The sequence below is a fragment of the Hyla sarda genome, unplaced genomic scaffold (genome assembly GCF_029499605.1).
Source record: "Hyla sarda isolate aHylSar1 unplaced genomic scaffold, aHylSar1.hap1 scaffold_2329, whole genome shotgun sequence".
In the NCBI taxonomy this organism is placed as follows: Eukaryota; Metazoa; Chordata; class Amphibia; order Anura; family Hylidae; genus Hyla; species Hyla sarda.
This window is the reverse complement of record NW_026609011.1, coordinates 28,883-41,235: the sequence shown is the minus strand read 5'-3', so window position 1 is coordinate 41,235 and position 12,353 is coordinate 28,883. Positions and strand designations below refer to the sequence as shown.

Here is a 12,353-nt window from a genome sequence, read left to right as displayed (position 1 = left end):
TACAGGAGGAGGAGGAGGAGGAGACCCCTCCATTATACATCTATACAGGAGGAGGAGACCCCTCCATTATACATCTATACAGGAGGAGGAGGAGGAGACCCCTCCATTATACATCTATACAGGAGGAGGAGGAGGAGACCCCTCCATTATACATCTATACAGGAGGAGGAGACCCCTCCATTATACATCTATACAGGAGGAGGAGGAGGAGACCCCTCCATTATACATCTATACAGGAGGAGGAGGAGGAGGAGACCCCTCCATTATACATCTATACAGGAGGAGGAGGAGGAGACCCCTCATTATACATCTATACAGGAGGAGGAGGAGGAGACCCCTCCATTATACATCTATACAGGAGGAGGAGGAGACCCCTCCATTATACATCTATACAGGAGGAGGAGGAGACCCCTCCATTATACATCTATACAGGAGGAGGAGACCCCTCCATTATACATCTATACAGGAGGAGGAGGAGGAGACCCCTCCATTATACATCTATACAGGAGGAGGAGGAGGAGACCCCTCCATTATACATCTATACAGGAGGAGGAGGAGGAGACCCCTCCATTATACATCTATACAGGAGGAGGAGGAGACCCCTCCATTATACATCTATACAGGAGGAGGAGGAGACCCCTCCATTATACATCTATACAGGAGGAGGCGGAGACCCTCCATTATACATCTATACAGGAGGAGGAGGAGACCCCTCCATTATACATCTATACAGGAGGAGGAGGAGGAGACCCTCCATTATACATCTATACAGGAGGAGGAGGAGACCCCTCCATTATACATCTATACAGGTGAAGTTTCGGGGGCTTCTACAGACTGATCATAAATTATTGTTAGGTTTAGGGCTGAGAAGGAAGAGATTAAAGTGTAACATGTGGGTGTGCGGCCATTTTCTAGTAATAATACCGCTACCACCACCACTCTCTGTGGTAATACTGATACAAATAATAAGAGCTTCATATAAACATGGCCGCAGCCGCCCCTCGCAGTGTTCACCCAGGATGTCGCGGTTTCGTACCTCACAGCTGGAGAGATGTTACCGACACTACAGGAATTCACCATCTGGGAGGTTTTTAGTGGTCGGGAATTCCTGGAATAAGAGACATTTGTTACAAAGCATAAATGGAAGCTATCTCCAGCTTTAGAAGACGTCTACCATTATGTCAGCGTGACCCTCAATGGTTGTGACACTCACTCCTTTATATTCTAGTGACTACACTACGTGCCGCCATGTTATGTGGTCTACATGGAGATCACACACAATAAATATTAGGTGACACTTACGCTGCCGCCGATGGACTGTAGACAAGGGGCACCGGGGGCCGCGTGTTCTCCGTACAGTGCGAGGACAGTGTCAGGTACCGCGGGATGATCACCTGCTGCCCAACCTTGTTGTTGAGGGACAGCGTCACATTGAAGCAGTATCTCTTCAGGTGCAGAATCAGAACCCTGCAGAAGACAGATCCATGAGGACGCCGCTCCGCCTGCGCTTACATAAGAGACACACTCACCGAAGCAACCCGTCTACATAAGAGACACACTCACCGGAGCAACCCGTCTACATGAGAGACACACTCACCGGAGCAACCGGTCTACATAAGAGACACACTCACCGGAGCAACCCGTCTACATAAGAGACACACTCACCAGAGCAACCCGTCTACATAAGAGACACACTCACCTGAGCAACCGGTCTACATAAGAGACACACTCACCAGAGCAACCGGTCTACATAAGAGACACACTCACCAGAGCAACCCGTCTACATGAGAGACACACTCACCAGAGCAACCGGTCTACATAAGAGACACACTCACCTGAGCAACCGGTCTACATAAGAGACACACTCACCAGAGCAACCGGTCTACATGAGAGACACACTCACCAGAGCAACCGGTCTACATTAGAGACATACTCACCAGAGCAACCCGTCTACATGAGAGACACACTCACCGGAGCAACCGGTCTACATAAGAGACACACTCACCAGAGCAACCGGTCTACATAAGAGACACACTCACCAGAGCAACCGGTCTACATAAGAGACATACTCACCAGAGCAACCGGTCTACATAAGAGACACACTCACCAGAGCAACCCGTCTACATGAGAGACACACTCACCAGAGCAACCGGTCTACATAAGAGACACACTCACCTGAGCAACCGGTCTACATAAGAGACACACTCACCAGAGCAACCGGTCTACATGAGAGACACACTCACCAGAGCAACCGGTCTACATAAGAGACACACTCACCAGAGCAACCGGTCTACATAAGAGACACACTCACCGGAGCAACCCGTCTACATAAGAGACACACTCACCGGAGCAACCGGTCTACATAAGAGACACACTCACCGGAGCAACCGGTCTACATAAGAGACACACTCACCGGAGCAACCCGTCTACATAAGAGACACACTCACCAGAGCAACCCGTCTACATAAGAGACACACTCACCAGAGCAACCGGTCTACATAAGAGACACACTCACCAGAGCAACCGGTCTACATAAGAGACACACTCACCAGAGCAACCGGTCTACATAAGAGACACACTCACCAGAGCAACCCGTCTACATGAGAGACACACTCACCGGAGCAACCGGTCTACATAAGAGACACACTCACCAGAGCAACCCATCTACATGAGAGACACACTCACCAGAGCAACCGGTCTACGTAAGAGACATACTCACCAGAGCAACCGGTCTACATAAGAGACACACTCACCAGAGCAACCCATCTACATGAGAGACACACTCACCAGAGCAACCGGTCTACATAAGAGACACACTCACCAGAGCAACCGGTCTACATGAGAGACACACTCACCAGAGCAACCGGTCTACATAAGAGACACACTCACCAGAGCAACCGGTCTACATAAGAGACACACTCACCAGAGCAACCGGTCTACATAAGAGACACACTCACCAGAGCAACCCATCTACATGAGAGACACACTCACCAGAGCAACCGGTCTACATAAGAGACATACTCACCAGAGCAACCGGTCTACATAAGAGACACACTCACCAGAGCAACCGGTCTACATAAGAGACACACTCACCAGAGCAACCGGTCTACATAAGAGACACACTCACCAGAGCAACCCATCTACATGAGAGACACACTCACCAGAGCAACCCATCTACATGAGAGACACACTCACCGGAGCAACCGGTCTACATAAGAGACACACTCACCAGAGCAACCCGTCTACATGAGAGACACACTCACCGGAGCAACCGGTCTACATAAGAGACACACTCACCGGAGAAACCGGTCTACATAAGAGACATACTCACCGGAGCAACCGGTCTACATAAGAGACACACTCACCAGAGCAACCGGTCTACATAAGAGACACACTCACCAGAGCAACCCGTCTACATAAGAGACACACTCACCGGAGCAACCGGTCTACATAAGAGACACACTCACCAGAGCAACCGGTCTACATAAGAGACACACTCACCGGAGCAACCGGTCTACATAAGAGACACACTCACCAGAGCAACCCGTCTACATGAGAGACACACTCACCAGAGCAACCGGTCTACATGAGAGACACACTCACCAGAGCAACCGGTCTACATAAGAGACACACTCACCAGAGCAACCGGTCTACATAAGAGACATACTCACCAGAGCAACCGGTCTACATTAGAGACACACTCACCAGAGCAACCGGTCTACATAAGAGACACACTCACCAGAGCAACCGGTCTACATAAGAGACATACTCACCGGGGCAGCCGGCTGAACTTGTGTATCACCACCGCTGACTTTCCACTGCATTTCTCACAGGAATATTCTACATCTTCCTTCTGTTAAGACAAATATTAATTCACTGCTCAATAAAATATAAAGTGAAGACTTAACACAATGTAACTCAGAGTCACTGACACTTGTGTGAAATCCCACTGTCCACTCAGGAAGAACACTGATTGACAATCAATTTCACATGGGACAGACAACACGTGGAAATTATAGGCAATTACCAAGACACGCAATAAAGGAGTGGTTCTGCAGGTGGTGACCACAGACCACTTCTCAGTTCCTATGCTTCCTGATGTTTTGGTCACTTTTGAATGCTGGAGGTGCTTTCACTCTAGCGGTAGCATGAGACGGAGTCTACAACCCACACAAGTGGCTCAGGTAGTGCAGCTCATCCAAGATGGCACATCAATGCGAGGTATGGCAAGAAGGTTTACTGTGTCAGCGTAGTGTCCAGAGCATGGAGGCGCTACCAGGAGACAGGCCAGTACATCAGGAGACGTGGAGGAGGCCGTAGGAGGGCAACAACCCAGCAGCAGGACTGCTACCTAAGCCTTTGTGCAAGGAGGAGCAGGAGGAGCACTGCCAGAGCCCTGCAAAATGACCTCGAGCAGGACACAAATGTGCATGTGTCCACTCAAACGGTCAGAAACAGACTCCATGAGGGTGGTATGAGGGCGTCCACAGGTGGGGGTTGTATGAGGGCCCGACATCCACAGGTGGGGGTTGTGCTTACAGCCCAACACCGTGCAGGACATTTGGCATTTGCCAGAGAACACCAAGATTGGCAAATTCACCACTGGTGCCCTGTGCTCTTCACAGATTAAAGCAGGTTCACACTGAGCACATGTGACAGACGTGACAGAGTCTGGAGACGCCGTGGAGAACGTTCTGCTGTCTGCAACATCCTCCAGCATGACCGGTTTGGCGGTGGGTCAGTAATGGTGTGGGGTGGCATTTCTTTGGGGGGGCCGCACAGCCCTCCATGTTCTTGCCAGAGGTAGCCTGACTGCCATTAGGTACCGAGATGAGACCCTCAGACCCCTTGTGAGACCATATGCTGGTGCGGTTGGGTTCCTCCTAATACAAGACAATGCTAGACCTCATGTGGCTGGAGTGTGTCCGCAGTTCCTACAAGAGGAAGGCATTGATGCTATGGACTGGCCGCCCGTTCCCCTGAATGCGATTAATCACATCTGGGACGTCTCGCTCCATCCACCACAGACTGTCCAGGAGTTGGTGGATGCTTTAGTCCAGGTCTGGGAGGACATCCCTCAGGAGACCATCCTCCACCTCATCAGGAGAATGCCCAGGGGTTATAGGGAGGTCATACGGGCACGTGGAGGCTACACACACTACTGAGCCTCATTGGGACTTGTATTAAGGACATTACATAAAGTTGGACCGGCCTGTAGTGGGGTTTTCCACTGTGATTTTGAGGGTGACTCCATATCCAGACCTTCATGGGTTAAAGATTTCCATTGATAATTTTGGTGACTTTGTTGTCAGCGAATTCAACTATGTAAAGAGGAAAGGATTTCATACGATCAGTTCATTCACATCTAGGATCTGTTATCACAGCGTTATCTTTATATTTTTGAGCAGTGTATTACAGAACAGAACGATAATCCACAGAAGTCACCGGGAGGACAAAGGGCGCAACAACCACCGGCCAGGACAGGAAGTGCCTTGTTATTCCCCGGGGTCTAGTCCGCCATATTCAGCGTTCGTTCGCTCATATACATCTGAGAAGACTTCCGCTCATTTATCTGAACCTTCACTTTTATCTACTCATTTCCTTCTCACCTTGCAGGATAAACATTTTATAGTAATTCGAATTACAGAACAATTTCTTTAGGACTGACCCTGAGATCTACAGGACAATAAAGAACATCACGGAGCACTGACACACTTGTGGATCATCAAGGGGTTAATTCTGTGAACTCACCCGGAAAAAGAGGTCGAGGGAATCCTGTATAGACCTTGAAGGAGTCAACTTCTTTCTCCGAGGAAGGTCGATGGACAGATCATTGAACTGCTCGCGCTTTATCACTTTCTCACCGCACCTGAGGACAGGAGGAAAATCTGCACATGTTTTACTGGACGTTACGGGGCAAATAATAATTAATAATAATAGACAGGACACTACAGTCTACTCCTCCTGTATAATAATAATAATAATAATAATAATAGACAGGACACTACAGTCTACTCCTCCTGTATAATAATAATAATAATAATAGACAGGACACTACAGTCTACTCCTCCTGTATAATAATAATAATAATAATAATAATAATAGACAGGACACTACAGTCTACTCCTCCTGTATAATAATAATAATAATAATAATAATAATAATAATAATAATAGACAGGACACTATAGTCTACTCCTCCTGTATAATAATAATAATAATAGACAGGACACTATAGTCTACTCCTCCTGTATAATAATAATAATAATAATAATAATCAGGACACTACAGTCTACTCCTCCTGTATAATAATAATAATAATAATAGACAGGACACTACAGTCTACTCCTCCTGTATAATAATAATAATAGACAGGACACTACAGTCTACTCCTCCTGTATAATAATAATAATAATAGACAGGACACTACAGTCTACTCCTCCTGTATAATAATAATAATAATAATAGACAGGACACTACAGTCTACTCCTCCTGTATAATAATAATAATAATAGACAGGACACTACAGTCTACTCCTCCTGTATAATAATAATAATAATAGACAGGACACTACAGTCTACTCCTCCTGTATAATAATAATAATAATAATAATAATAATAATAATAATAATAATAATAGACAGGACACTACAGTCTACTCCTCCTGTATAATAATAATAATAATAATAATAATAGACAGGACACTACAGTCTACTCCTCCTGTATAATAATAATAATAGACAGGACACTACAGTCTACTCTTCCTGTATAATAATAATAATAATAATAATAATAATAATAGACAGGACACTACAGTCTACTCCTCCTGTATAATAATAATAGACAGGACACTACAGTCTACTCCTCCTGTATAATAATAATAATAATAATAATAATAATAATAATAATAATAATAGACCGGACACTACAGTCTACTCCTCCTGTATAATAATAATAATAATAATAATAATAATAATAGACAGGACACTACAGTCTACTCCTCCTGTATAATAATAATAATAATAATAGACAGGACACTACAGTCTACTCCTCCTGTATAATAATAATAATAATAATAATAATAATAATAGACAGGACACTACAGTCTACTCCTCCTGTATAATAATAATAATAATAATAGACAGGACACTACAGTCTACTCCTCCTGTATAATAATAATAATAATAATAATAATAATAGACAGGACACTACAGTCTACTCCTCCTGTATAATAATAATAATAATAGACAGGACACTACAGTCTACTCCTCCTGTATAATAATAATAATAGACAGGACACTACAGTCTACTCCTCCTGTATAATAATAATAATAATAATAATAATAATAATAATAATAATAATAATAATAGACAGGACACTACAGTCTACTCCTCCTGTATAATAATAATAATAATAATAGACAGGACACTACAGTCTACTCCTCCTGTATAATAATAATAATAATAATAATAATAATAATAATAATAGACAGGACACTACAGTCTACTCCTCCTGTATAATAATAATAATAATAGACAGGACACTACAGTCTACTCCTCCTGTATAATAATAATAATAGACAGGACACTACAGTCTACTCCTCCTGTATAATAATAAATTATCCGGATTTTACACAATCATTTATTACACTTACATTTTACATATTATCGAATGCTGAGCCTCAAACTCGAAATTGCAAACAACAGGGCAGGAATAGACATGAGCAGCGGTCCCGTCCTCCCCCGATCTCCCGTCGATGCGCTCGTCTCCTGAACTCACTTCTGTCGTCCATGTTTTGTTTAATTTTCCCATGTCTTCTTTTAGCTGATCAAGGCACTGACTCAAAAACTCATGGGCATCCTAAAAAGACAAGACGGATGTATAGCCTCATTACTGGGGATGGTGTGGTGCCTTACTTTGTGATTTCCATGGAATGTGTTACATGACTTTCCAGTGCTGGACCAAGGCTCCTTTATTGTCTGACATACGCACCCCCCCCCCCTCTACCATTGGTTCTTGGAGGGGGTCACAGGACCACCTATACTGTGCGTTTGGCTCCCACAGCATTCATTCATTATGGGGATCGCTCTTGCAGGGGAGAATGGGTAAGATAAGGAGATTTTTGTTTACTTACCGTAAAATCTCTCTCTCAAAGGATCTATTGGGGGACACAGACCGTGGGTGTATGCTGCTATCTCTAGGAGGTGTGACACTATGGTAATCAAAAAAAGTAGACTCCTCCAAGCAGGATATACCCGCCTTCAGGCTTTGAGGTAATCAGTTTTAGTTCCAGAGCAATAGGAGGAGACCAACAGGTCAAAGAAAAACCCAGAACTGTCCGAGAACCAGAAGAAAAAAACATAACTGAACACACCCTCTGACAGAGAACCAAAGGAAAATCCTAAAAAGGGCGGGAGCTGTGTCCCCCAATGGATCCTTAGAAAAAGAGATTTTACGGTAAGTAAACAAAAATCTCCTTTTCTCTATCGGCTCCATTGGGGGACACAGACCGTGGGACATACCAAAGCCGTCCCTTGGGTGGGCAGATAAGCAGTCATGCAGACGGCCGATCCACTGCCGCCTGCAACACTTTTCGGCCCAGATTAGCATCAGCCGATGCGAAAGTATGAACTCGGTAGAAACTCGAGAAGTGTGCAAAAAACGACCAGGTAGCCGCCTTGCAAATCTGCGAGGCAAAGGCTCTATTCTGGAGAGCCCAGGATGCCCCAACAGAACGGGTAGAATGAGCCACAACCCTGAAAGGAGGAATCTTCCCCTTACAGCGAGGCTCCGAAACGGCGGACCGAATCCACCGAGAAATGGTGGCCTTGGAAGCAGATTGTCCCTTACGACGACCTTCTGTAAGGACGAAAAAGAATCACACTGACGAAACAAAGAAGTGATGGAGAGATAAGACCGAACAGCCCGGACTGCATCCCGCTAGTGTAGTAGCCGCTCCTCAGGATTAGAAGGAGCAAGACAAAAGGATGGGTGGACAATGTCCTCATTGAGATGAAAGGCCGAAAACACCCTAGGCAAAAGAAGGATCTGGCCGGAAAACAACCTTGTCCTGGTGGACCACCAGAAACGGAGAACAGCAGGAAATAGCTGCCAATTCAGATACCCTCCGGATGGAGGTGATAGCCACAAGAAACGCCACTTTCCAAGAAAGGAGGCGGAGAGACACCTCTCTAAAAGGGGCTCAAAGGGAGCACTCTGGAGGGCACTCAGAACCAGAGTAAAGCCCCAAGGGGGAGAGGGTGACCGATAAGGAGGAAACAGAAAGCGCCACTCCTAGAAGGAAGGTCCGGACATGAGAATTAGAAGCCAGGGGCCGCTGGAAAAGAACAGAAAGGACAGAAATTGGACCTTTAAGGGACGAACGCGACCGGAACGAGGAGGCAGCATCCACATCCCACGCCCTAAGCCACATGGGGCGGCGGAGGGCCGCTAGGAGACCCACAGCAAAGGCAGCCCCACGGACTGACTGCATGGAAGCTGTGCACAGAATTCCCCAGCATTGGAGAACCAAAGCAAGATGGACCCTCCAGGGGAAATCCAGCCAGGATACCCAGACCAAGTTGTGGGCACCACAAAAATAGGGCCTCGGACCCAGAGCCTGCTGCGTCCGAGGAAAACTCTGCCAAGGACTCCACCGTCTGGTCCGTCTAGTCCTTGAAGGCAGCTGCCTCTGGCAGTGTAGTAGCCTAGAGAGGCGGGAAATTGGTGGAACCATTGAGAGAGGGGAACCACCTTAGAGGCAAGGTCCTTGGCGAATGGGTAACACACTTGAACCCTCTTCATTCCTGTGAACCTCTTGTCCGGATGTCTGCATGCAGATTCCAGAAGGATGTGAAGTTCAGCGCAAGAGCTGAATCCTTGAGGTGCTGGTTAAGCACGATGAAAGGATACTTCAGGAGTAACGTCCGAAGATGCCGATTCGGAAGCCTCATCCGCCAGTTCACCAGGAGAAAGTGAACGCTTGGAAGCAGCCCGGGGGGGGGGGGGGTCTGGGGGGTTGCGACCTTGACTGGGTACGCAGCTCTGGAGGGGGAGAGCGGCAATTCCGGAAAAGTCCTCTGGATGAGCGACGTCTGTGACCAGATGACACGGGGAGGCGAGACCTACAGAGGGACGCCCACGCCTACCTGGAGACTCAATGTAAAAGACAAAACACCCCTTGTACGCTTCGTGAAAGCGTGAGGCTTGTGTAAAAGAGGAGCGGGACCCACCAGAGGGCCAGCGCAGGGCAGACCTCTTCCAGGTAGACACCATGTCACGTGAGGCCTCAGCCACCACAAGGGGGACTTGAGTCAAATCAGCCATATACTGGGATAGGAAGAAAACCCAGGCTGAAGGGGCGGCCGAATCCACCGGAATTGTAACATCCGGGGAAACTGGGGCAGCAGTGGAGCAGGCAGAGTCAGTGGGCATTTTAGGAATAATATGTTATAGAGACAAATTAGAGACTAGCAGTCTAGTTGTCAGTTTAGAGGGAGGGCAGAATAGCGTCCTCTATGTCAGTAAAGAGTTAACCCCTGAGCGGGGCTTTCCCAGAGCAGGGGCACTGCCGATTGGCCCCCGCCACCTGAATCGCACGCACAGCGCTGATTGGAGAACGATGCGCGCCTCCAGTAAGCTTCGGCGTCCCTGTGGGCGGAGCTACAGCGTCCCGGCCGCCGAGAAGAACCAGAGTAATGGCACTTGCCCCTTGCCCCGAGCGCACATGTTAGCCGCATATATGCGTCCTCGGGGAAGTGAGAGGGCGCCACAGATATCTCCCCCCCCGGTAGCTTTCAGCTGCTGAAGTGAAGTAAGACGGCGCTTCACGCGCCCGACAGTATAATTCAACCACACACACTGCAAGGAAGCGCCTCCTGAGAGTTCCGGCCCCTGGGGCTGGAGCTAAGTACAAGTCGGGGACGGAGGAGTAATGGTGCCCGCTCCCTGTCCCCAACAGGCATATGCGCACGGGGGAAGTAAGTGGGCAGCATACACACCGGCAGCAGCTGCCGGAGAAATTGAAAGTAAGCCGGCGCTCGGCCAATAAAACCGCCGCGGCTGTCAGCCGCATATAAGGCGCTGCGGCACAGCCGCATAGTAAAACACAGTCACACACAGTGAGGAAAGTAAACACACTTACATACAGTGTAATAAAAAAATTATGCCCCCAAAGATGCCACTGCTCGCCCCAGTACCAGCCAGCCCCATAAACTGGAAAAGGTGGGCAAAAACTGAGGTTCTCCAGAGGTTGCAAGTCCTTGCACCTAGGGGAGAAAGGAAAATGTACTCACCTCAGTCAGAAAAAAAAACTTACCTAATTGAGACTTCTGTGAAGTCTTCAGTCAGCTTTTTGTCCCTGCATCACGCCTAGCTGCTATGCGCGAGCGAGGCGAGCAGAGAAATAGGGGGACCCGGATCCATGAGGTACCAACCCAGGTGCTGACCGTTGGTGAGAGGGGGTTAACAGCGCTTATACGCAATGTCTCTGCCCCTTACTCGCAATGGGGAAACAGGGAACAGGAGTCCCTTAGTCCCCACCTGAAAACATGAAAGAAAAGGAATAAAGAAAAAAAAAAAAAAGCTAACATCCCTATACTAGGAAAACAATAGCGGGTATATCCTGCTGGGAGGAGCCGACTTCTTTTGATTACCATAGTGTCACACCTCCTAGAGACAGCAGCATACACCCACGGTCTGTGTCCCCCAATAGATAGAGAAAGAAGAAATGTGTTCGGCAACTGTGGAATGGGGGCAGTGGGCTCAATGCTGTGCTCCTGCTGCTGTTCGTGACGTGTGGCGGTGCTCAGGTTGCAATAGTATACACATACAGTCTCAGGCAGAGGATATAGTGAAAAACCGGCCACTCACCATTTCTTGCCTTCCAAGAAAAACTTCTTTATACTCACAAATACATGTTAGGGACAGTATAGGCGACAAGCTCCGTTTCGCACGGTCTAGTGCTTTATCCGGCCATCTTCTGCCTGAGACTTGGATAGGAGAAGCAGAGCTGACAGCTTCTACCCCCGCATCGGGGAATAATTGATATGTGACCCACGGGCGCAGCTCTGCTTCTCCCCCCGCAAGCGCGATCCCCATAGCAAGGAATGAATGGTCAGCCATAGTTTCACCCCCGATCTCCGCGCGCTCTATCCCTCTCAGTAGCGGGGATCTTGGGGCCAAACAGCAGCACTGCTCGTGTCAGCCAGTAAAGCAGCCTTAGGGCAGCACTGGAAAGTGCTTAGTCACATCACACATTCCATGGCAAAACATAATATGGCACCACACCGGATTGTTACATTTTATGTACACTAACACCCAACGAGGACCAGGAGATCTTCACCCCTGGGCTGT

At 47.6% G+C, this 12,353-nt stretch overlaps 1 protein-coding gene across 1 annotated transcript in view; it reads right to left on the bottom strand.

The window, feature by feature from the left end:
* Nucleotides 1–1,036: 1,036 nt before the first annotated feature.
* Nucleotides 1,037–12,353, bottom strand: part of USP37 (ubiquitin specific peptidase 37) — a gene marked incomplete at both ends in the record, with an annotated part of 38,898 nt that continues 27,581 nt past the window's right edge. The window contains 5 exon segments of the mRNA XM_056553067.1: nt 1,037–1,108; nt 1,303–1,467; nt 3,774–3,853; nt 5,752–5,869; nt 7,654–7,859. Of these exon segments, the coding sequence (XP_056409042.1) occupies nt 1,037–1,108; nt 1,303–1,467; nt 3,774–3,853; nt 5,752–5,869; nt 7,654–7,859 (641 nt within the window).